This window comes from Lagopus muta, chromosome 3 (genome assembly GCF_023343835.1).
Source record: "Lagopus muta isolate bLagMut1 chromosome 3, bLagMut1 primary, whole genome shotgun sequence".
Classification (NCBI taxonomy): Eukaryota; Metazoa; Chordata; class Aves; order Galliformes; family Phasianidae; genus Lagopus; species Lagopus muta.
In genome coordinates, this window is record NC_064435.1 from 71,844,579 (window position 1) to 71,869,749 (window position 25,171).

General features: G+C 41.8%; 1 protein-coding gene across 2 annotated transcripts in view; it reads left to right on the top strand.

Annotated features, from left to right (window-relative positions):
- Nucleotides 1–396: 396 nt before the first annotated feature.
- FBXL7 (F-box and leucine rich repeat protein 7) overlaps nt 397–25,171 on the top strand; it is a 165,004-nt gene continuing 140,229 nt past the window's right edge. Inside the window, exon 1 of one of the 2 annotated variants that reach the window (XM_048940163.1) lies at nt 397–716. In XM_048940163.1, the coding sequence (XP_048796120.1) occupies nt 680–716 (37 nt within the window). In that variant the 5' untranslated portion in view covers nt 397–679. The remainder of the gene's footprint in view (nt 717–25,171) is intronic. The other variant, XM_048940164.1, reaches the window with a different exon arrangement.

The following is a 25,171-nucleotide window of genomic DNA, read 5'->3' on the forward strand; positions in this document are numbered from 1 at the left end:
TCAGGTTAGATATCAGGGCGGTGAAGTGCTGGCACAGCTGCCATGTGGTACCCCATCCTTGGAGGCGCTCAAGGCCAGGCTGGATGGGGCCCTGGGCAGCCTGACCCGGTGGGTGGCAGCCCTGCCCATTGCACGGGGCTGGGGCTGGTTGGGTTTGAGGTCCCTTCCAATCCAAACCGTTCTGTGATTCTACAATGGAGCCTCTGCGAGCTTCAGGGTCTACTGAGGACCCACCAGAAAGTGAAACCGAATATCTGAGGCGCCCAGATACCTCCCGCCCCCTGAACTGGGGCACCACACGCCTGTCCCGGCGCTGGTCGCCCTCAAGCCGGGCGCTGCGTCTTTAAAGGCCGGGGCCGGGGCTGGGCTTTTCCCTCCCCCCTTCCCCCCCCCAAGGCCCGGCGGTGTGGGGCGCCGGGAGGAGGCGCCTGCCGCTAACAAAAGTCGGCGATCGGCGGCTGTGCCCGGTTTCCCTGCCCGGCAACAAGTGGCTGGAGGGGGCTGCCCGAGCTGCGAGGAGGGAGGGAACGAAGGAGGGAAGAAGAAGAAGGAAAGCCAAGCCAAAGCCGAGCCCGCGCGCTGTGCGGCGGGTCCCGTGGATTACAACTGGGGCAGGGAAGGCGCCTTCGCCTCGAGATGGTGGGCGGCGGGGAGCGGCGGTGAGCATGAAGGCGGCAGGATGGGTGCCAGCAACGGCAAGCAGTACGGCAGCGAAGGTAAGCAAAGAGAGGGGGGATCTCGGCTTGGGGACAGCCGTAGCTCGGGGGCGGACACCCCTCCGCGTCGCCTATCGCCTGCCCGTGCCCCCATCCCGCGGCGCAAGTCGCGATAGTGCGGGAGTTGTTGCAATTGAGTTGCGCTCGTGAGGCTTTGTGAGGCTTCCCGACTCAGGGTTCCTATATCGTGTGCTATGCTGTATGACTGCTTCCTGTCTGAACAGAAAAAAAGGAGAGAAGAAAAATCCGCTCCGGGAAGCGGGTGGGGGAGAGTTAATGTTCTCCAGCTGTTATCCATAGGTCCCGCTCCTGCCATTTCGCTCTGCAGAAGTTGAGCGCGTCGGGTTGTCGGTCCCTGGGAGTTGGGATCGGAGCCTCTTCTGGTGCCTCCCAACGGGGAAATCCTGCCTTGTCCCCGGGATGGGAAGGGTTGGCGTTTTATCGCTCCTGATCGCCTGCACATGCCATTGTCGAGGGGTTTGGGCGTGATGCTGGGAGTAGGGCTGCGTCTGTTGGCCCGCAGGAATGTTTTGGGAGCGGGAGCTGGCTCGTTGTGAGAAGGAGGCAGCTGTGATGGCTGCCCGCGGGGACCACGGGGGGCAGTGGGATCAGCTTTTGGGATGGCAGCTGCTTGTGGCACTGACCATTACCTTGGTTGGAAATAACAGAGCGATGGAACGACAGCAACAAAGAACAAAACTGCAGCCAATAGTTTGGTCTTTCAGTTCAGGTCACTTGTGCCGTGCATTGCCGGTGTGCTCTAGGACTGGCTTTCCTGGGATCTTTGCACAGCATCATGTGCTGTGAAATGCAGTGAGGCTCCTGATCTCTGCTTTATCTCTGGGTGATGGAGAGGAGAATAGATCTAGATTTGACAAAAGGAAGCCTTTGTGATTAGGTACTCTGTTTCCATCTGGGGCTTCCAATGCCATTGGCAACCAGACTACGTAACTGCTGTAGAAAGGTGCTTTTAATACCATGCAGTCATGCTTTCAGTAGAGTGGAGGCACCATACCTCTCTGAGGAAACCGTATCCCGTTATGCTGTGCCCTGAGAGCAACCTGTGTCTCTAGGTTGAAGTCAATGGAGAGGAACTTGTAATTGGGTGTGTAACTTTCAGTATTGTGTGCTTTTAGGCTAACATCGTACTGCAGCATGTGCAGTTCTAGGGATGCAGGGAGGCATCTCAGTTTAGCTAAACTTCTCTGGTGCTGTCATCTAGTTCACTGCTTGCTGATGTCTGAACTGGGATCTCAGGAAGAAAATTGATGTGATTTTTAAAACTACACTTGCTTTATGCAGAGTTTTCTTACATCTTGTAAATCTGTAGAAAATCAGGGAATTGTCTGCTTAAAGTACTCATCTTTTCACCTTTGATATTACAACTTGTTTCAGAGTCCGAGTGAATAATTCCTCGCAGTGTATCTCTTTTCCCCAAACTTCATTCTGAAACAGGATAGCGCTAGTGTGAACCCATCTTAAATGTCAGTAGAAGTGCTTCTCAGAAAAGTGGACAAGGTATGACCTCAATTCTCTTTTTCAAAGAGAGATTTAGCGTACCAAATCTTGTTTATGGGAGTTTACCTAGCTTTAGAAGTAAATCACTGAATGCATTTTCTTTTGCTAGTCATCACTTGGTCTTTCAAAATGCTTCTTTATGGGGATTGGCTTACGAGAGCTTGTTTCTCTAGAAAAATGCAGAGCTTGAGATTTCAGGCTTACCTTAGTGTGTGGTAGATCCTGAGTGATGTGTTAAAGCTCAGAGCTGGTCTATCTGAACCTGTTCCAGAGGTCAGGTCTGAGCAGCATGACAGAAGCTTCCAGGTTACTGGAGCAAGAAATCCATTTGAGCATGAAGCAGTTCTTCTGAGGCTTGCACTGATGTAGTGGAAACGTGGGGTTAGTTGCTTTCTCAAGAGTGCTTATTGTTGTCCTTTGCTTTCTTGCCCTAGGGGTAAATCCTTCACCTTTCTGTCACTGATTTAATTCTTTTCTTGATTTGTGAGGGGAGGCGTTCCTAGTTTATGTCTGAGAATGGAAGGAGCAGCCGGTTGTTGCTGAAGCATTGAAAGTCAGGGTTGTTTTTTTTTTTTTGTTCAAGGATCTCTGTTTAAAATACATTTCTGGGGAGAGCTACAGCTGAATAAATAAGGCACGATTCCTGGCCTGGAGATGAGGAGGCTGGAGGGAAGCATATCCCCCTGTATGTGTTGCTGGGCTGATCAGACACCTAGCCCTGCTGTGTGCAGCCAGTGGTGAGGGAGGGAGAGATGGAACAGCAGCTAGGGCAAGGAGATGGATGTCCTGAGTCAGCAGCTTTGCTGACAAGCTGACTTGTTTTTTCTTCTTGGATCTGCACGTGTAACTTCAGAAGGCTTAAGTGGAAACTCTTTGGGAATAACTTTAACCCAGTTCTGGTTTTGAAAATCCTTCTCCAAACTTTTTTTGGCGAGCATGCTGTTCTCAAACCACTCAGGGGGTAATTCCCATGCAGCTCCATGTGTTGTACTGATGTGAATGTGGGAGTGGAAGCCTCAACACATCACTGAGGTGGCAGCCACAAAGCACAAGCAGCACAGTCAGTGGAGGTGGCTTCTGGTGCTTGTGTAGCATGGGCTGGTGTGTGCAGCTGCAACTTTCCTGGAACTGCATTGTTAGCCAGCGTAAAGCACCATGGTTAAAGAGGACCATCTGTGTTCACAACAGAGTAGGTTGTTCTCTTAAATCCTTTCCTTCAGGAGGGGGATAATGTTCCCAGCCTACTTTGCAGACCCAGTATTTCATACTTGTATTCTCTTTGTTGGAGCTGCTACTGAACACTGCTTGTGAACTGTGCTGCTTTTGCTTGCAAACCAGATCTCTATTTATGTGGTGCTGGTGAAGGTTCAGACTCACGAGACACTGTGTGAAGAAATCTTTTTCTCCAAAAATTCCACTGCTAAGAATCTGTAGGCCTATTAGGATTTACTTCCCCATAACATGTTTGAAATTTGACTTTACAAGTGATGCTTATGTCAGGTCTGAACAGTCCTTTACCAAGAGAGTGGTGAGGTGCTGGAATGGGCTGCCCAGAGAGCTTGTGGATGCCCTGTCCCTGGAGGTGTTCAAAGCCAGGTTGGATTGGGGCCCTGGGCCTGGTCTAGTATTAAAGGGGGAGGTTGGTGGCCCTGCATGTGGCAGGGGGGTTGGAGATTCATGGTCTTTGAGGTCTCTTCCAACCCTGGCCATTCTGTGATTCTACGAACAGCAGTATGGCATGGTGGTCTTGCACTAGAGAAACTTTATTAGTGATGACTAAGGTTTTTATTAAATAAGAGTTAACTCACAGCAGTTTATCTACTTTTATCATTAGTTTATATTGTTTTTTTGGAACCTGAAGTGCCTCACTGAATATTTTAATGAAGGTAAGGGAATGGAAGAAATGGTAGAAGTGTTTTATAGAGTTATTTAATGATGAAATCGTGACTCCTCTGCTGAAGTGTCCTCTCTGTACACTGTATCATCAGTAGCCAGGGAAGTTTTTGAGGCCAGTGTTTGTTTATCCCCCCTGTGAAGCTTGTAGAATGAAGGACTTCATCAGGTTAGGTGCAAAGTGTCTCCCAGGCTGTGCAGTTTATTCCTGCTTTGTTTTCATGTCTGAGTTGAGTTTGTGATAATTTTTGTGTAAGTATCCAGAACTTGGGCTCTGACAGTTGCTAACCATAAGTGACCATTGTAAATGCTGGCAAAGGGTAGGCTTTTCTTGTGCAACCTACAACTGAGCAATGCAAAAGGATTGTGTTTGTGTGTTTATGCAGTTTGTCTCCAAATAGTAATTTTTCTCTAAACTGTGTGCTTGTATTACTTTTCATTGTTCAGCTCACACGGTCTGGGGGTTGGGGGGTGGAGAGAGGGAAGGGTCAGGGTCTGAGTCTGGGTGCTGCGCTTTACTGGGCTGCTGCTTCCCATTTCCTACTTGTGAAGCGCATCCATATACACTCAGAATTGCCTGTGTGCTTTCAAGTCGAAGTTGCTGCTCCAAAAATCTCCTCAGAGTGCTTAGCTTTCTGGCATTTTCCATCCTTTGGCTACTTCTGTATTCCTTACTTCTGCTAACAATTCCTAACTAGGAGTTGGTTTGCTTCTTTGTGGGTCTTGTTTGTGTTAGGAAAGTGACTGGCAGAAGGCAGCGGGTGACATCTGAAGGCTGAAGTACACAAGTGGTTTAGTTCTGCTGTTTGTTTTGTAGTCAGCCATATTGGTATTCTTTAATAAATTAAGGCAACTTTAATTCAGGAGTAAAAGCCCTTCAGAATACAAAAATGAGTGGTGGATTGTCACTAGAAGTTCAGCTTTCTTAATACAGAGATGAAACAACCTTTTGTGGAAATACAGAAGTACAGCGTGTGACTGAATGGATGCGCTGTTTGTTGTTCCTCATTTAGGTTGAATCTTGCTGTATTACGTTGAGTATTTCTGTAGCTGACCTCAGGGAAAAGTTTAGTTTGGTCTGGTTATGTCCCTCACATCAGCAGCGTCAACAGCTTTGCTTTAGGAGTTTATTGAGATAAAACCCTTCCCTTGGTCAATACACAGACATTATTAACTCCTTGAAGAATGGCTGTGGGCTCTGCCGAATTCTCTGTAAGTAGCCATCTACAAAGGCAGACACCACAATAGCAGTCATGTAAGGGTGCAGTGAATGGCAACTTCCTTAGTGGTCTACAGCATATGTCATCAAGTTGATAGTAAATCCTCTGTTCTTGAGCTCCTCCACAAGAAATCTCAGAAAGCCATCCCTAATATGATGCTTATGTTAAAAGACACAGGTAGGCTTGCAGTTACAGAGACTGAATTGTAGAAAGGTCTGGAATATGCACTGTTTCAAATGCTGCCTCGAAGGAAGGTTTGAGTCAGTTGGGTTTGGCTGGGTATCGAAGACAAAGGCTTCAGCTTGATGCTGGCAGCCAAACTCAACAACAGCCTTTTCTTAGTGAAGTACATCTCATCATGCTGCGTACTTTGTAACTTCTGCCTTAAATAAGTAAATGGTGGGATGGGAGGGAACTTGCTGGTTATTTTTTCTTTTTCCATATGCATTTCTTCTGCTCCACCAAACTGATGTCTGTTCTAAAAGTGCGTTTCCATACAACTTGGGGCTTAACACATTGGTTTCTATTTGAACTGGGTAATTATTGCAGCAATCAGCACAGCACTTTTTCCTTCCTGTGCTCAACAGGACTTTGCTGAAAATGCAACCCCAGCTTTTATATGTCTGGCTCTCTTTTAATCAGAGCTTTTGCTCTGATTTTAGTGGATCTTTGCTCAGTGTCAAGGGCTTGTTTTAACTCATCTATGTGGAGAGTTGATATGCAAACATGCTTACTGTAGCGTTTGGAAACCAGTGGGATAGTGACCCTTGAACTCAGGAGTCATGTGGTTAGACTCCTTGCTATTGTATCCCTGCTCTAGTAGTGTTCATGTTAGTGAAGTACTTAACCTGGAGCTCTGTACTGTATAGCATTAGGGGCATGATGGGGTAGTAAATCCTTCTGAAGAACCTTTGTGGAGTAAAGGGAGAAGCAGGAAGCTCTCTTTCTTGCTTGTGTCTTGAATCAGGAAATTCCTGTCTCCAATACATAAATTTGTCATATCAACATCTTAAATCACATGACTCTTTCTCAGAGATTTGTGTACAAATGTGTATAACAGCAGGAGAAATAGTAATATACTGAAGTATTCTGAAACACTCTACTAAATTGGAAGAAGGATTTTTAATAATCTTTCTTGAATCTATTTTAAAACTTATTTTTCTTAATTTCCTTTGTTTCTCTAAGCACACTAATGAAATTTGCAGGTAATGCTATGAAAACAGCAGTTAAAAGCTCAGATGTCTTGTTCTAAGAAACAATAAAAATGGTGGGAGAAGCTGGAAATGTTGAAATAATATCGATGATAGTTCATCAGGAAGAGAACTCCTTTTGATCAAGAGTCAGACTGGTATGGCAGTGAAAGGAGAATTTGGATAAGGTCTAGTCTATTGCGGCACACGGTAATCTTGTATGACTGCTTGTACTATGAAGAATCAGACCATCCATTTAAAGCTCTGGTACTCCTGTGTTACCAGAGAGCACCCAATCCTTTAGGTGTGTGTGACTGGATGAGATAGAGGGTGTTTTTTGTTTTTTGTTTTTTTTTCCTTAAATCATGTTTTGAAAACAAAACAAAAAAAAAACCCAAACGCATTAATTAGACTATGTATTTCAATTAAATCCCATCCTTCCGAAGCAGCAAAGCTGCTGTGGGAGTTTATGAACAGTGTGTCTGCTTGAGAGTTACTTACAGTGCTCACGAGCTCGTATGAAATATGTTGTTGGTTTCTCAGTGCACGATGATGGTAGTACTTGCTCTAAGACAGTGGCTGCCAACACCAATTGGAGTACTGCACAGTACCACCCTTCTACAGTACCTAGTCAAATACATTTCTATTCTCCATTTTCCATTTGCCTTCTCTCTGACAGTTTATAAGAAAATTTCTTGTGGCATCAGCGTAACTTTTTATTTGACTGAGATGATGGAAACAATAAGCTATTGCTGAAATATGTGGTGAAAGTTGTTGATGTTATACTACTACGACTCATGCTTTTAGAATTTTTGGAACCTTTGGATTTATTGAGAGGTATAAATAAAAGCCTCAGAGCAGTGGGATTTCAATTCCAGTTAGCAATGCTAGCATTAAGTTGAAACTAACAATATGCTTTTGTGTGTCAAGAAGATCTAGTAGTTGACCTCCCTCCTTGAGTTCATGTTTGATTGTACTCTTTTGTAGCCAACAAGCTTGAGGGCCCTCATCTGTTTTTTAGCAGGGCTTGAGAACATAGGTGCTCTTGCTGCAGAGCATTTTGTTGAGGAGTTATTTTCTTATTCTGGAACGTTGGACTGCCAGTGGAGATCAGCACAGGCAGTAACATTACACTGACATTTTCCAATCAACTCCTGGCTGTATCTTGATGTGTTTTAGAGTCTGAAGTACACCGATAACATCTCCGAAGATGTCCAACTCTAGCTCAAAGCAGAGCCAGCTAGAGCAGGCTGTTTAGTACCATATCCAGCCAGATTTTAAGCATATCCAAAGACAGAGCTGTTACAGCATCTGTGGGTGCGTGTTCTATTGCTCAGTCACCTTTATAGAAGAGAGAGGTGGGGGAAGAAGTGTTTTCTTATATTAAGATGGAAGGCTTATAGTTTGGTTTGTGCGCATTTCTTTTTGTCTGTTTGCTGGCTGTCACTGAGAAGACTTTGATTCAGTCTTTGTTACTTGGGAAAGTCTCCTCCAATCTGTCCTGCTAAGAGGTCCAAGTGCTCTCTGCTTCTCCTCATATGCTGGATGTGCCAATCTCTTCATCTTTTTGGCTCCTTGCTGGACTTTCCCTAGTATGCCTGTATCTCTTCTGTACTGAAATCCTAACCTGGACCCAGTACTCCAGGTGTGGTTTTATTGATGCTAAGCAGAAGAGTAGGATCACCCCTCTCATCCTGCCGACAGTGCATTTTTCCACTCTGAAGACAGAGGTGATTTTTTGCTTCCATCCAGTCCTGAAGAACCACTCCCAATTGCCATGACCTTTCCAAGATAACTGACTCACCTTGCCATGTCCCTAGCCAGTTTCATCAGTGCTGAGATGCATCTGATCAGGCCTCATGGATTTACTTCCGATCCAGTTTAAGTGTTCCCCAGCTACATTCTGTTCTGCTGGCTGCTTGCATGTACAGAAGGTACTACTGGATTTTTGTCAGCAGAGTTCAACTACAGCAAGTTCTGGCAAGTGCTTAGGCTGTCTTTAAGTAGCTGATTATTTCTAAAAGTGTTTTGTAAACCTTTGTCTGCAGCTGGTTTAGAGATTATCAGGTTTTTATTTTATTTTATTTTCTTATTAAAACCTTACAGTGGTAAGGTAGAAGTCGTCCTTTCCACTGCTGAAAGAAACTCACTCTTCATATTGACAGTGCTCTCCTGCCCAGGGAGGTTGTGGATTCTTCTTCCCTGGAGATACTCAAGACCTACCCAGACACCTACCTGTGCAACCTGCTGTAGGGGGCCTGCTTTGCAGGGGATTGGATTTGATGATCTCTGGAGGTGCCTTCCAGCCCCTACAATTCTGTGTTTCTGTGATCTTCCCAAGACTTCTACTGGTCAAATATGACTCTGTTGGTTTTTGTTGTGTCTGGACAGCATGAATGGTCTTTGTTTTTAGGAAAAACTTCCTACTAAGTTTTGCCTGTTCCGGAAGGGAGAGCTATGCCAGGAACACATTTTTTGCTATTCTAGAAAATGGAGATTGTTGCCTTAATTAATAAGTTACTTTAGGATTAGTTATGGTAGGAAATAATTTCTGTAGTTATTAAGTTGATGTAGCCATGACTTCATCAGTTCCTGGTAGAAATAAAAGTGATTTTTACTAGAGATTTACTTCTTACTACATATTCTAGAATTGAATAAAAATGAAAAGAACAACCTTAAAGCTCCCTTTCAAATTGTGTTGATAGATGTAGGTTAGTATTCAGATGTAGAAGAATTTCATCTCAAGTTGTTCAATACACAGAGGAGCATCTTCTGGCTTTGGTATGGTATTCTACGTGACACTGATATTAAAACCAAAGTGTAAATTCCAGAGAGCTATCTTTAGGTTTAATTCACCTCTCAGGAACTTTTCTCTTACATAGGAGAGGAGGTTACTTTCCAGTAAGGTGGAAGGTTGCACATCCTATGCCGCGATCAAGTCTGTGAAAGTTTCTGGGTTCAGAATTATACCCAGTGTCTGAATTAAAATGTTCAGACATGAAAAGTGTCACCCTTAAGATTTTTTTTCCAAACCGTTTTTCTTTGCATTTTTATGTATAGAGTCTACAGTCTGTTAGGAAGTTTTCATTGGCATTCCTTATGCATGGGTAGAATATTTTGCTTGTGTCTTTGTTTCTTTTGGGAAACTATTGCTATTTATTTCTTTGTGAGTGTACCTTTTGTCACAGTATTTGGTTGTCTTTGTGGGGGAACATGAATGCTTGTTGTGAGTATTTTGTCTCTTGCCAGGAACTGCTGGAACAAAGGTGAATGTGAAACTTCCTCTCTCTCAAACAATTACTAATCTTTCCCACTTTGGTTTCAAGTGGCTGCAAGCAAGAGTTTTTCTCATAACTGAGAAGTTATCCAACTGTGAATGGGCTCACAGCTTATCAAGAAGTAAGGCAGGAACTGGGAGTAAGCGGAAGGGTTAGTTTCTGCTCAGTTGTCCAGGAATTTATTGATTTGAAGCATTGTGTTTTAATTAAGGGCTTTGGCGGTGATGTCATTTGCTTCTCACCATAGGATGTCAAACTGTATTTCTGTCTCCAGCTGCTGAACTAAAATGACTGTCCAGCATCTTAAAATTGAATGTGTTTCTCTAGTTCAGGGTCAGCAAATGGGGTGCAATTAAAGCACACTGTTCTCTATGTGTTCTGAGCTTGGGAGGAAGTGTTGGAGGAGCAAGTTGGACAGAAGTGAGCATCGCAGAATTGCTCCTTTTTGGGTTTCCTACTTTCATTTTGACAGGCTTCACTTTCTATAGAGAATTCTGTGGATGCCTTTCTGTGGATAACATCTCTTGCTTTTCCCTCTCAATCACCCCGTCCTTCACTGAAGTGTAGGGTTTCTTAATTAAGTCCCTACATGAGCAGCAGCATTCCTGGAAAGTGAAGTTCAGCTTCCATAGGATTAGCTTCTAAACCAGAACAAGTCTGGACAGACATAGGAGCCTTTAAAGCAGGAGTGCTGGCAGTTAGTGGCTGTGTGGTTTGTCTGTTTGTACCTTTCAAGCACTGATTAATCATATCCATGTTTTCCTCAGTTTTCTTCCTAAATCAGATATCAGCACTTGGCTGAAAGGAATGCGGTAGGTTGGACGCAGAGACTGGTCTTCTTGTGAATCATACTATTAATTGGTGTGTTGCTGAGGATTGCCATCCATGGTTTTGAGTGACTGTGGGAGGAAATGTAAGACAAATTGTGAAGGATTCTGAAAATTTAGGAGACATTTTGGAGCCAAGACCAGGTTATTAACTGTGCACTTGAAGAGAAGAAAAATCCTTAAGCATTCTTGCTTTAACCCTGCAATTGCTGGCTTATGACTAGCAAGTGGAGTGTAGATAGAATCTCTTAGGAGAATGAGTTCTACTGGTTTTAAGTCTCCCTTTAATATTAGTTGAAGAAATCCTGTATTTACCAAGGTCTGGAAGTGGTGCTACTTCTCCCTTGAAGAACCCCTAAGTCTGCTGGCTCATTCCCTAGAACAACATTTTGGAAAAGATGGCTGAAGTTCTTTGTAGAATCATCATAGAATGGCCTGGGTTGAAAAGGACCACGGTGATCGTCCAGTTTAACCTCCCTGCTATGTGCAGGGTTGCCAGCCTCATCTAGTGGTTGCCCAGAGCCACATCCAGCCTGGCCTTGAATGCCTCCAGGGATGGGGGCAGCCACAACCTTCTTGGGCAGCCTGTTCCAGTGCATTACCACCTGCTGTGTGAAAATCTTCCTCCTAATATCTAACCTAAACCTCCCTCTCAGTTTAAAACCATTCCCCCTTGTCCTATCACTATCCACCCTCTTAAACAGCCATTTCTCCTCTTGTTTTTATGCTCTCTTCAAGTACTGAAGGCCACAATGAGGTTTCCCCAGAGCCTTCTCTTCTTCTGGGCTAAGCAAGCCCAGTTCCCTCAACCTTTCTTCACAGGTGAGGTGCTCAAGCCCTCTAAGTATTTTAGTGGCATCTCAGTGTGCCAGATAATTTCAGTAGGTAGTGTTTTCCACTAGAGTTCAAAAGCAAGTTTAAAGAATTATTGGGGTTATTACCGATTCCTAATCTGCTTTAAGTGTACTCTACAGAAGCTGTGAGGTAATAGAGGAATTGATTCTCTTTGACCCCTTCATACTCAGCATGTCTGAACTGCCCCTGAAGCCCTCTGCAGTTTCTTTTTCTCTATCTTGAGTGAGCTCTACTTTTCTACAGAATGAAGAGGCTTCTTAGTAATGCTTGCATATGCTATACATCACCTGGTTGGGTTTTGATCTCTTGAGTTTCTGTAGAGCAATGGAAAATAATTTTGCTAAAAGCAAAAAGAGGTGTTATCTCTTTACCACCCTCATTGGTTTGGATGCATGCGGCCAATAAATATTGTTGGTACTTCAGTAGAGTTGTAGGAGAACTGGGGAGTAATCCTTAGTTGTCAATGGCTGTATGTCAGAACTAGAAGTAACAGAAGTGTTCCACCTTCTCTCTTTCTCTTCACAAGCAGTAAATACTCTTACATTCTGTTGAAGGTGAACTTAGAAGCTCTTTCTCAACATTTACTATGTTGTAACAACGTAACACTGGTGCACTTGAGGATTTTTCAGATGACTTCATGTTGTCTTGACAACAGGAGGTTTTGAGGAGGAAGTTCAGTATAATCTCAAGCAAAGCCATGAGTTGTGGGAAGGGATATGTATATATGGAAAGGTAAGGTTTTTTTCTAGACTGTCTCTGTTGGATACCTGCTGAAGTCTTAAATCAACTAAAGCACTACTTGTATGAGTGCCTCACAGTCAGTAGGTCAGACTGCTTCACTGGATAATTATCTAATGAACTGACTGCTTTTAGCTATGAATGTGCCTGAAATAGAAGGCTTGTTTCTTGTAATGCTGTATTTGAATAATAGAACTGTATTGTCAATTTTCACTATTAAAATGTGGTAATATTCTGATAGGGCCAGTCAGACATAGAGTTGCCTCCTGAAGTGGGGGGGTCAGGAAAAGCCCAACACAAGTGATATGAGAATGGAATGTGTTAAGGAGGCTGGAATCCAGATTTGCAATACTTCTCTTGAGAATATATAACTCACATCAGTTACACAGGAAGGTCATTAAATTTTGGCTATCTTCTGAAATGCATCAGCTGAGTCTTGTTAAATCTAGTTGCCAGCAGACCAGAAATCAACTAATTGCATTTTTCATAAACAGTTTACCATAATGTTTTCATAGCTGCAACAGAGAAGGAAAGGAAAATATATACCCTGTGTTTTCTGTCATAGGTCATATTTTAACCTGAAGATATGGCCTTCATGTAGGTATTCTTCTCTTCACCAGTGGGTTTTTGTTAGTTTTTCTTAAAAACAAGGAGTTTATTTCATGCTGCCTGCTACAGGTATTAAAAACTTTTAAGAGCATCTTCATTAAAGGTAGAATGTGACTAATATTTTAATGCCTAGATAGTGCTAACATTCATGTTCTGTTGTTAATATATATTAATGCAGTGCACTGAATAGACCCAGTGAAGCATGACAGCCCTAGTCTATTTATGCAGGGCTAACCTTTTTGAGGAGTTAGGGGTTAAAATGAATTCACCGATGTATTCACCTTGTTTGCTGTCTGTGGTGGAGATGATGACACTAGATGTAATAAGCTGAGTGTTCCCCTGGGAATTCCCAGTGGGGTATTCTGCGGTAATGGAGACAAGGAAGCTGCATCTGGGCAGTGGTGGATTAACTCCTAGAATGTGGAGCAATACAATCAGCTTTCGTAAATATAAATATGTTGCTTACCTCCAGTTGCTGAAGGAGTAACTTTCATCTTTCCTTTTCCCAGAATGCAGAGTTAGAGTAGCTTAGTATTATTTTTCCTGTTTGGTTGTAGTCCAAGAGACCTCGAGAATCTGGCTCGTAAGGCAGTCAGTCCTGAAGTGTTTTTATCTAAGTTGGAAAGAGTTTGATCAGTTTGAGAGGTAAGCAAGCTTTTTTGTGGGTTTTTTTTTTTTTTTTTTTCTCTATTAGCTTGCCACTTACGTGAAGATTTGCTTTGAAGTAAAATGGGTTTATCATTTGATAGCATGGTTAATCTGATTCTTTTGTGAAATCTGGCAACAATTCTTTGTAGTTCAGTGACTGCCTGTGAGGTGAATAAAGCCTTGGCTGTGGTCTTGCATGGTGATGGTTGGCATTACTGAGACTGCTGCAGCTCAGGCAGTGCTAGTGGAGTTCAGACAGCACAGTGATGTTTGATATCCTGAGGTAGTACCCCTTAGTTACACTTCCTAACTGCTCAGAGTAAATTGCAGAGAGGCTAACATGCTGTTCTATGCTTATAGCACAGTTGTGTCTTCAGAGGAGTGTAAGGATTTGGCTTCTGATATATAGTTTTAGGAGTAGTGTGGGAGAGTGGGCACTGCAAGTGCTGATGTTTTGAAAATGTTTCTTGGGACCCAGACAAAAAGTCATGTCTGGAATATTTCTGTTTATTGTCTATGAGAGGCACAGGAAATAAGAAAGCCCAACTAAACTACAGCAGCCAAAGGAAAATTTAGGAGTCACAGAACACTGGGCCTTGCTGTCCACTGTCTCTATTTGCATTTCTCATAAATCTGGTGACAGAACTAGATAAAAGCTCCTTGATCTGGAAGGAGGCAGAAGTTCAGAGCCAGATTATCAAGTAGAGAAGGGAGAAGTCTCTTCTTTCCCTCAAGATTTCCAGCCCTGAAAGTGAGCGCTCAGCGCCAAAGCTACAGGTGAGTCTACAAGCAGGATTTTCTTCCACTTTCACTTAAAGGTCTTGATTTTTGTACTGTGAATCAGGGTTGAAGATAATAGTGGAGGATGCGAAGGACTGATGTGCTGCTGAAGTGTGAGGAAATTTGTGTAAATCTCCAGGTTTGGCAAAATTTCAGTTACTTCGTGAAGATAACGACCTGCCAGGTTTCCTAAATTCTCCTGCCTCAAGGCAAAGTCATTTGTATTTTCTGACTTCTGTTTTTCTTGCAGCTGAAACTATTCAGTCTTTAGGTTAAACAGAAGCATGCAAAAAAATTTTTTTTTAAATTTAAATCTGGGCATTTGGCCATAATAAACAGACTAGAGTTGCTGCTTCTTTGAACGTTTAATGACAATAAAATAAATTGTTACAGAGTACCCTATGCCTCATTTGTAGCAAAGCACCACTTATCTCGGTGTTGTGTGCACATGTGTAATGTATAAATGCCATTTAGATTTGAATGCCTCTATTTTTGACGCTAACCTCAACTGGTGGTTGGTTCCTTGGGATTCATTACCATGCTTTCTGCTAACCCAAAACATGTACTTGACCTGTGAAAGTGTGCTGCTGCAGTGGGGACTACTTGCCTTCTTCTGTAACATGTAGGATTTTGAGTATTAGTCCTTCAGAGCGGTCTAGTTTTTTATCAGTTTCCATCAGGGAGTGACTCAGTGTGTTGTGTTGTGTTGTTTTGTTTTTTTCTTTCTTGGAGTTTAATACTAATTCTTTGCTTCTGGATTCCTAGAAATGTTGTGTATTGATTGTTCAGGTGATGCTCGTCTCTCTCTCAAGGTTGAGAGCTTGGGGTTCCCTTGCAAACTGTCCATCAGTTAGTGCTTGAAATCAAAATCTTACAGGAAATTATAAACAGTGGCAGAGGTAGTAATTTGATGAAAGAGACTGCATGGGTAAGACTGTAAAGATGCTTTTGGAAGTACCTTTGCCCAGTCCTCGGGAATACAGGTACTGGCTGAGATAAGGAGTCCTTGGAGCCCCGGAATCCTATCCTCCACTGGAAGTCTAAATGTGTTCTGAAGAAAGAGAATCAGGAGACAGACCTACCAGGGGATCTCAAGACATCTGCTAGGGATTCAAGTAACTGCATGAAGATTTGTAAGAATCTGTAAGGTAGAGATTCAGGGATATGACTGATAGATGAAGTAGGAATGTAAGATATACAAGATGTGCTTTTTCTTGTTACTACTTAATTGCTCCTTATTTGCATGACTACAGCTGAAGCATTTAGTGTAAGTAAAACGCTGCAACTGTTTTTTGTTTTAAAATTAAATCCTACAAGTTGAGGCCATGTGTCTTGTAGAGTTGTTTAAAAAATGTTTCTGACACCTTGTGGTTGAGCCCAGAGCAGCAGCAATGGGAAAAATTTCATTAGCAAAGGAAAGTAAATTTTTCCTTGCTGTGTAATGATGCTTTTCTGGCTCTGCTTTAAAGTGCAGCCATGTTGTGTGACAGTGTATTAACCTAGTTGTCTAAGCTATTCCTCTCCTTTCAAGATAAGATAATTAATTGAAGCTTCATGAATTTGTATTGAACTATAAAGGACCCTTCTAGGGTTCTGGAAATTCAATTTTGTCATGTGTATAGTGCATCACATGTATAGTACATTGGATTTATGGACAGTAAGAAATAAAGCTGCCTTTTCTCAAGGCTTTTATTTTTCCTGCATAAGCATTTTTATTGTTCATCTGTTTTCAATAGCTCTCAATAAGGGATGGGTTTTATAAAACATTTTTACAGTAAAACCTTTGAAGCGTGTCATTACTTGGGTTCATCTTACCCTGAGAAAGCTTTTTCTCAAATACTTTCCTTGTATTACATGGGACTGCTGTATCTCTTAGCTGTGGCCTGGACTTGATGGGACCAACTGGGACGGCTTTCACTGAGAGTGACTGTCAGCAAGTCTAAGCCTCTGTGTACCTATGTAAGGAATGTTCTTATGGGCATCTCTGCTCTGCTCTGCTTGGAAAAAGCAAGACAACCTTTAAAATAGAATTGAGAGCTCATTTACCAGATGACTTGATGAGCTAATTCTAACTGGTAGTCTTAGGTCTAGTTTGGCTTATACTGGGAAAAGGTCATTTCTGGATACAGTGTGTAATGGTTTCCTCAGATCTGGTAAAGTGTCCTTGGAAAGTCTAATCTGAGATCCTTACCTGCGTAGAAGCTTTGCATGGGAAGAAATGTTTGTTGCTAATGGACGTTACAATTTCAGCTAATGTTTGTAAGGTTGATCTGGCATGTGAATTTCAAATAACTTGTGCAGAAATCCTTTATGGACTTGAACCTATTCCAGGGTTTTAAGAGGAGTAGGAACGCTGGGTCTAAGTTTCCTCTTTGGTAAGGACAGAAGACAGGCAAACAGACACATTTACTATCTGTGATTATTGGCTGAATCCTACAAAAAGAGGATTTTGTAGCTTGATAACAGCTATGACTCAAAGCTGTTTAACTTGCATGTCTCTCTGTTTGTAATTATGTAATCTTGCTTAGGCTCACTTTTCGTAAATACTGGTTTCTATATAGTGAGCATTTCCTTCAACATGAAAATAAAAGGCAGTTTTGAGACATTTTCCCATCACAGGCTAGGGTAATCCATGACTAAACAAATGTCTGATGGCTATGGCTGGACTTTTTCTGTAGGTCATATTTCTCTTCAGATCTGGTAGGGTCTTTTGCTCTCTCCTGGACTGTACTCTTAAAAGAAGAGTGCCAAGTACTCTAAATCCTTAAGGTATTATACTAAAAGCTGAACACTCCCAGCATCTGCTTCTCTCCTCCAAGGAATACTCCTGTTACTGGCTCATTTGCCATGTTTTGTATCTCCTGGCAGGAGCAGCTTCTGGTAGCTGGATGTCAGATACCCATAGACGTGTCAACATTGCTTTGCTTCCACACACGGGAGTCAGTGTTAATACTTAAGGTTACAAAGAGTAACTGGGGCTTGGAAATGTCAGTTGCTCTGGTCCTCTCCATGTTAGGTCACCAAATGGCTGTGACAGGTGAGCTAAAAAGTGGGGGAACCCACTTCAGGGAAACTCCTCTTGCAGTGCCATAAGAGGAGAGGGAACCTAGTCCTGACAATTTTTTTTTTTTTTTTTTTAGTGTTGATTTTTAGGTATAATGTTAATCTTGTAATTCTGGAAATTCAGAAGCAATGCAACTGCGAGGGCTGCTCTAAAAGTAATGTCTCTTATTTTATTATGTTGCCCCATGATGTCAAAGGCAGATCACTGAATTGTAGAATCACCAAGGTTAGAAAAGACCTCTAAGATCATCCAGTCCAATCGTCCACCTAATACTAATATTTCCCACTAAACCATGTCCCTCAGTTCAACATCTAAGTGTTTCTTGAACACCTCCAGGCGCAGTGACTCCACCACCTCTCTAGGCAGCCCATTCCAGTGCCTGACCACCCTCAGAGAAGTGTTTCCAAATGTGCCAGGGGAGATTCAGGTTGGACAATTTGAGGCCATTCCCTCTAATCCCGGTGCTAGTTACATGGGAGAAGATGTTTATCCACACCTCACCACTACCTCCTTTCAGGTAGTTGTAGAGAGCAGTAAGGTTTCTCTGAGCCTCCTCTTCTCCAGACTGAGCAATCCCAGCTTCCTCAGTCACACATAAGACGCGTGCTCCAGACCCCTCACCAGCTACACTGCCCCTCTTTGAACACACTCCAGGGCCTCGATGTCTTTCTTGTAGATATTGATGGTATGGCAGTAAAGGTTAAATGTTCCCACCAGTATTCAGTTTCATTTTGTTGCTATGTGAGAGATGGCAGCAGAGGGACAGCCTGATGGAGTGGTTTCTAGCATGGAAGTACCTTTGAAGCAAAGGTCTGTCACTGAATACCTCCATATGGAAAAATTGGCACCCACTTACACTCATTGATGTTTAGTGAATGATTATGGAGACCAAAGAGTAGATGTGAGCACAGTGAGGCAGTGGTGGTGTGTTTCTGCAGTGGTTACAGTGGGTCACCTCCACTGGTGTTGATTTTCATCAGCGTATTTTTAGTTGCTGGTGAAAATGCATATTTAATGATGGTGACTGTTGAAAAACAATTTTGTAGCTAAGAATTTGCTCTATCAAAATAGTGTTACTTTTTTTGTATTAGTTGTAGTTTCCATGGGAGTAAAGTAGGAGGCATTAGTTTTGGAGCAACCTACATACTTATTATTTAAATGTCAGGTCTTTATTATAAGCTGGAATTGTGTTATGGCTTGCCATTCATTCATTCATTTAAAATAAATGAAAGCCACTATGGAAACTGGTAAGTGATTTTAAAAGAGTAGTAGTGAGATGTGGTTCTCACTTTGTGTACAGATCAAAAATAAACATGTGGAAAATGACAATCTAAGTAGTTATAATTGCTCTCACTATGGCTGTATCATCAGAGGTCTTTCCATTCAGATGTCATTCCGTTCCAAGACATTCAGGCTTTCTGCCTTGAGATGATCAAGCTCAATACCTTGCTTGGTTTTCACAGTTAACTATATGAAGTCCATCTTTTGTTTTCTGCTTTGTTATGCCTTCCAGTAGAGAGTCCATGAGCTGAGGCTTGCTACTGTAATTATTTTTCTGTTTGTATTCTCTTCTAGATTATCTTCAGAAAATCTACAGCAGGCATTGGACACTGAAGTTCAAGCAGCCTGTCTAGGCTGTTTTAGTATCTCTGCCATTGGAGCTAGCAGTGGTCTATGTTTTAAGCCCTGAAAATAAGTTGGTTTCATTCCCAGTGATTTTCTTGTTCAGTTGCATAATTGATGGAAACATCTGAAGTTGACTATTAATTATGATTGCCCCTCTTCTTTTAATATGATTTTGCCTGAAGATCAGGATGGTGTTAAGGGTGACCACACAAGACCCAAGTATTTATGCATAAGACAGCTCCAGCCTGTTAGTGCTTTTTTCCTGAAGGAGGTCTGCTAAGCAGTCAGAATAGTTGCAGGAGTTCTTAGTGTTCATTGCAAAAGTTTTCACTTGTGCATGAGTGTCTTCTCTTAGCTTTTAATGCAAGTGGGGTTGCAGATCTTACAAAGAATATGCAGATAGTAATATTATAAACATAATTTCTTGCAATAATTAACATGTAGTAACATAGGTGAGAGTTAGAAAGGTCTAGTTAGAAATTAGCTTTACCACTTTAATGGAATTATTGGAACTTTTGATTTAAAGATAAATGAGAATATATTATTTTTATGTTAAAAATAAATCTTAATGGCCTGCAGGTGGTTAGATTTTTTTTGTGGTGAATTTCAGTGCCAATTTTTCTTAAATATCTGACTTCATAGAGTTAAAAGTGCAGTACATATAAAATTATTATCTGATACATCATATGGAATTAAATTTGAAGTTTTGTTTGCTACTTCATACTGTAGAAATCCAACCTTAGCATCAGAACAACTTATGATAATTTACTGCAGTTATTGTATACAGTGGAGAAGCTTTTAAAAGGTTTCTTATTCTCGTAAGTTTTCATTTGAACATGCAAAGTGCTCTGAAAAAGACAGTGCAACCTCATATCTTACTTGTATTTTACGTTGTCTGGGAGCCACTTTCTTTACAGAGCTTTGATGGCCAAATCTACAGATCTTTTCTCATGTGTGGAACCTTGGTGTTTGTACACCCAGACCAGGTGTTCTAGAAAACATGGGTTAGACTTAAAGGAAATAGCTCAACTTCCATAACATTACAGCTATTTTAGCTATGGATGTTACTTTGCTGAACGAGGTTCAACAGCAGCATTTTGCCAGCAGCGTCTCAGGTTGAGAAGACCACCCTAGTGACTTGAGTGAAGAAGGGAGAAATTAAATGCTGATGGGGAAAAAAGACTGAGATAGCCCGATTTTCATCCTTTCTAATTCTTTGCTTGTTGAAATGTCAGACAATTGACTGCATTCACTCCATTAGACTTACTCATCTAGTTTTAATTAAATCCTCTGATACAGCTTTCCTGTTGGGGAAGGGGGGGAAGGGAGGTTGAAATGAAACTTGTTTTTGAGTGAACAAAAACTTGGCTGATGTGAAGAGTATAGTAAGTTATTTTCGAGAGGGAGTCACCACAATGAGGATGCTACCAATGGTGTTCCCTCAGAGACCTGTCTTGAGTAACGTTTTTGTTATTGACTTTGAACTAATGAACTCGAGCAATATGTAAGTAACAATGGGAAGTGTTCCCACTGCAAAAGGTCTACACTATGCTACAGAAACAAAACATTATGGAGTAGAAAAGTAGAAGAGGCACAAATTTGGCGGTGCAAGAATCCGAGTGATGCATGGAGAGGGATCAGCCCAATGAAATCTATAATGTGTATCTCATTGATTGAAAACTGCTAAGGAGAGGGGTCACAAGTGTGTTTCTTGTGTGAACTGTCTGTGGATTGTTAGCATGGTTATAGCTGGAGGCAGGGAAAGGCTACTGTGCCTTAGGGAAAGCATTTCTTGATTTAAACTATAATAATTTTTTTTTAATCTTTTTTATCTTTATTTTTTTTAATCTTTTACACAGTCTCTTACATATACATAAAAGAGACTGTGTAAAAGATGATATTTAGAGGGCCTAAATGGCAGTGTTGATATAAGCCAGAACAACTGTAGGAAAATGCTGTTACAGTGCTTGGAGAAAGTGGGAACTCTACCTCCCATATAGACCTCTTTTTAAGACTGTGGTGTGTTTTGGACAGTGAAGATAGAAATGGGACTTGTTTCCCAGAGGCAGAACGAAGTTGTGAGTGATATGCTTACTTTGTACTTCTGGTGGGTCATCCTTGGTTCCTCTATGAAAATACAAGGGGATATAAATCAGCAATGGAGAAACAGGCTGAAAGTAGAAGTTGTAATGCTTGATTGTGGTAATTACATTTCAAAAATTAACTTCTGTTACTAGAGTTAGGGATACCAAGCAAGAGGTCAGCTGCTTTGATGGTACTGACCTTTCTGTAATCTGTGGAGAAGGTAATTATCTGAATTAAAAAGCCTAGAAAATTCTAACATTTGTGCTTGCTATTTTGTTGTCTTCCTTTTGGGCCTTAAGTTTTCATGGAGATTCAGTGGCACAGTTACTCTGCACACCTTTTATCCCAAGAGAAGGAAACCTGTAAGGATATAAGCTACGTTTACCCAGTACTGAAAGAAGTCATGTTCACAGGCTATCCTGAGTTGGAAGGGCCCCCTAAATCCAACTCTCCACCCCACACAGCAAGGCTCAAAATCCAAACTATGTATATGAGAGCACTGTCCAAATGCTCCTTGAACTCTGGCGCATGGGGTCGTGCCCACTGCCTCTGGTGCAGACCTTTTCCCTAACCTCTAGCCCCATGCCATTCCCTTGGGCCCTGCTGCTGTCACAGAGAGCAGAGTTCAGTGCTGCCCCTCTGCTCTCATGAGGAGCTGCTGCCATCAAATATCTGTCATATTTCACAATGACCACACAATTTTCCTGTACTAATTCTGAATTCTAGCCAGCCATTTTCACTTGAAAATACAAATTCCACTGTTTGTTGAAAATGTTAGCAGCTTTGGCACTCCTGGCTACAGATGACCTCCTGCAGCCTGATTCAGGCACCCAGTTGACTTAAATGCTACAATGTACAGCAGGGATACTCCCCCAGTTTGTACCGTGTGCCAGACAGAGCGGTTAAGAACATTATTAGCCCTCTGCATCTCTTGGTCTGCCTTATGTTGTTGTGCTTCAAAAAACTGCTTAATTAAATGTCAGGACTGCTGCCAAATTCCAGCATGAGGAAACTGAAACATTCTCCACAGGCACGTTGAGCAGACAGTTGATGAGAAACCTGATGCGTCCTAGGGATTGTGCTCTCCAGAGGATGCTCTTCCACTTCAGAGACTGGAAAGAGAAGAACAGATGAGTTCTTCTGCAGCACTGACAAGTTCTCAGTGAGCTGAATCTCTTTCTCCTGTCTGTGCAGGAAGAGCAGTAAGAAGCTACTTGCAAGTATGCAATTCAGTTGTCTGGCAGTTGCAGATACTTCTGCAGTTTTTTGTTTGTTTTTACAATGCTGCCGTGACAGCCAGTCCAGTTCAGCGCACTGTATCAGTGCAGACTTGTTAGATGAGGAGAGTGACATGACCACCTACTTTATCCCTTGATTTTTACAGCTTTTTTAAAAAGGGATAAATCATTATGGAAGATAATGTGTATCATGACCCTGCATTCCTTTGTAGGGATCCTGTTATATGTCACTTGGCAGTTTCTTTTAGGCCCTGTGGTGGGTACTTGATCAACTCGCACTGTTGTTTTAATTCTCTGCTGTTTTCTTCAGCAAAAATGAGATTAACTGTTTGCCCTTATCAGCAAAAGTAGAAAGCTTTTTTTGGGTTCTTCCAGAATTGAAAGATTGGTTGAGTTAGTTGCACCTACTGGAATAAACTTCTACTCCTCCAGAGCCTATTCCCCTGAATTTATCAGGTATAGAAAGATAAGCAAACAAATATTGTTTAATACTAAATGACTTGTGAGACATTCACTTGCTTACTCGAAGACTGCTCAAGATGAGGAGGGTTTCAGCAGAGAGGCTCAGTGCTACCTTGTTTGCAGATATTGCAGAAGCTTGAAGGGCGTGTTGAGAGAGTGACTGTAGTCTGTGAGTGTCAGTAGGGAATGTGTGGCACTGAAGGTTGAGGAGGAGGAGCTACAAATGGTGAGCTTCAGGACATCAACAGGAAAGGTGGGTATAGCAGAGCATGAATGAGTCTGAATAAAATACTGCCTCTTTCTGCGATGCTTTTCATTGTGCTTAAAGTAAACAGTGCACCTTAAGATTTTTTTTTATTAGTGTTGTGAAACAAGATTGTTTTGGAAAAGGGGGCTGCTGGAATGCTTAAGAAAAGTTATTCTGCACTATCGCAGGTCAATGGAGAGGTGTAAGAAATGCTTAGGCTGCGATTTAATTGTCTGCATGTTTTGCATAGTAAAAGGTCATCCTGGTGACAGATGAAGAATTGATTCCTTAAAAAACTTTCCTTTTAAAAGAAGAATTTGGTAGTCACTGTTATTTTTCTTTCATGTAAGAAGCCAAGGCTTGATGGTAGGTAGCCCTTTCTTAGGGTGTTGTGCTTTTCTTCAGAGTAAAACATGATAACTGCACCGAAAAGGCGTCTGCTGTCTGGCACTGTCAGCCAGAACTGTGAGACGGCTCAACCTTTATGTCTGGCCCAGTTGAATAGATGCACGCACAATGTTTGTCCCTTCCTTTATGTGCCAAAAATGCTTTGGTGAAGGATTTCAGTAGTAGTGTGTTTTTAAATGCTTTAGATATTAGATTGTGAATATATGTGATCACTTGCAAATGGACTTATCAAAGATGTTTGAACCACTAATAGATGCTGGTCTCTACAGCTTTGCATTTTATGGTAATGTTTTCTGAAGCTGGATTTTAGGGTTGTGCTTCAAACTTGACTGTTTTTCACTTTAACTAAAAGTGCAGCGTATTACAAAGGAAAAGGTCACTGCGTTTTAAGAAGCAGCTAGTGAGGAAATGAGCTAATGTTTACAGCATTGTATGACTGCCATTTTAGAATTGATCTTAAAAATGGAAACGCTGTTAGATTTCTCTTTGATTGTATGTATCTGCATGTATTCATGTGTAAAGTCCTTGAGTTTCCAGGGCAGCATGGATCAAATAACATTTATTCTTTGGTTTAACTATGAATTATTAGATGCCTTGCTGATCTCTTGTGCTATACCTACTGAAAAGGTTGCAGAAGGAATCTTTTTCTACAGAGATTGTAGGATCCTATTCTAGAATATCTTTCTAGGAATGTTCCCTATAAAAGCAGACTAAAAGCATAGCTACTTTCAGCTACTTTCTACGTTTTAGTAGATTTTGATTTATTTGAGAGGTGTAATGTGATGTTTTTGTTCAGTACAAGCAGCTGTTCCACACTATTGCAAGCAGGTTGTTTTTTTCTTTTTCAGTTTTTTTTTTTTCTAGAAAGCATTCCTTACACGATCTTACCTGTGCTACCAAACACTTTGCACGTATTCCTACTTGTTTTCTAATGTAGGCATAGGATAAGTTTCACTGTATATATTTTGGCTGTGACAGACAGTAGAAAAACAGCTGTGATGATTTCAAGTGCCATCTTTTAGGTCCTCTGGTCATATATTTAAGATGATCATGCTGTTATTGGTTCCAGTAGAGAAAATGACCTGTTTGTTTAAATGCTATTGGAGTTGGCTTAAGTTAATGTAGCAGATCTTTTGCACTGAGGCACGTACTGTGCAGGAATGGGATCTGTTCTATTTCTGCTGCAAGCACTGCTTGCCACCACTGCAGGTGAGGTAATGGCTGAAGGCAGTGTAATCAAAATGTGGACTGCTGCTGCCCAGGGACATGATCAGGGTGTACTAGTGAGCTCTCTGGACAGAATTGATAAACATAACCTGGTGTAGGACTGTGGTGGACTTGCTGCAGCCTTACAGCTTGTACCTATGTTTAGAAAAGGGCTGACTTCAGATTTCATTTAATGAAGGTGCTACAGAAGGAAACACTTAGATAATGTTGAAGTGAGAATTTGCTGCTTCAGTATTAGCTTTGGTATCTTGACAGCTTTAGTAAATATGAACTTGTGTTTCAGTATTAATAAACATCCAACTAACAATTATTCCATTGTACATGGAATTATTTTTGCATTTCAGTTCAATTATGTTTTGCATTACGTACTGATCAACCAGTTGGAGTATCTCAAAACTTTCTGAAGGTCCTTTCTCTGTTGAATTCCTGGATTAGTTCTTAGACTTTTTACCAAATATGGCACTGGGTAATATGGTGGAGAACAAGGTAAATCAACAAAACTTGTAATTAAGTTGGACAAGAACTATGACTCGTTACTGAGC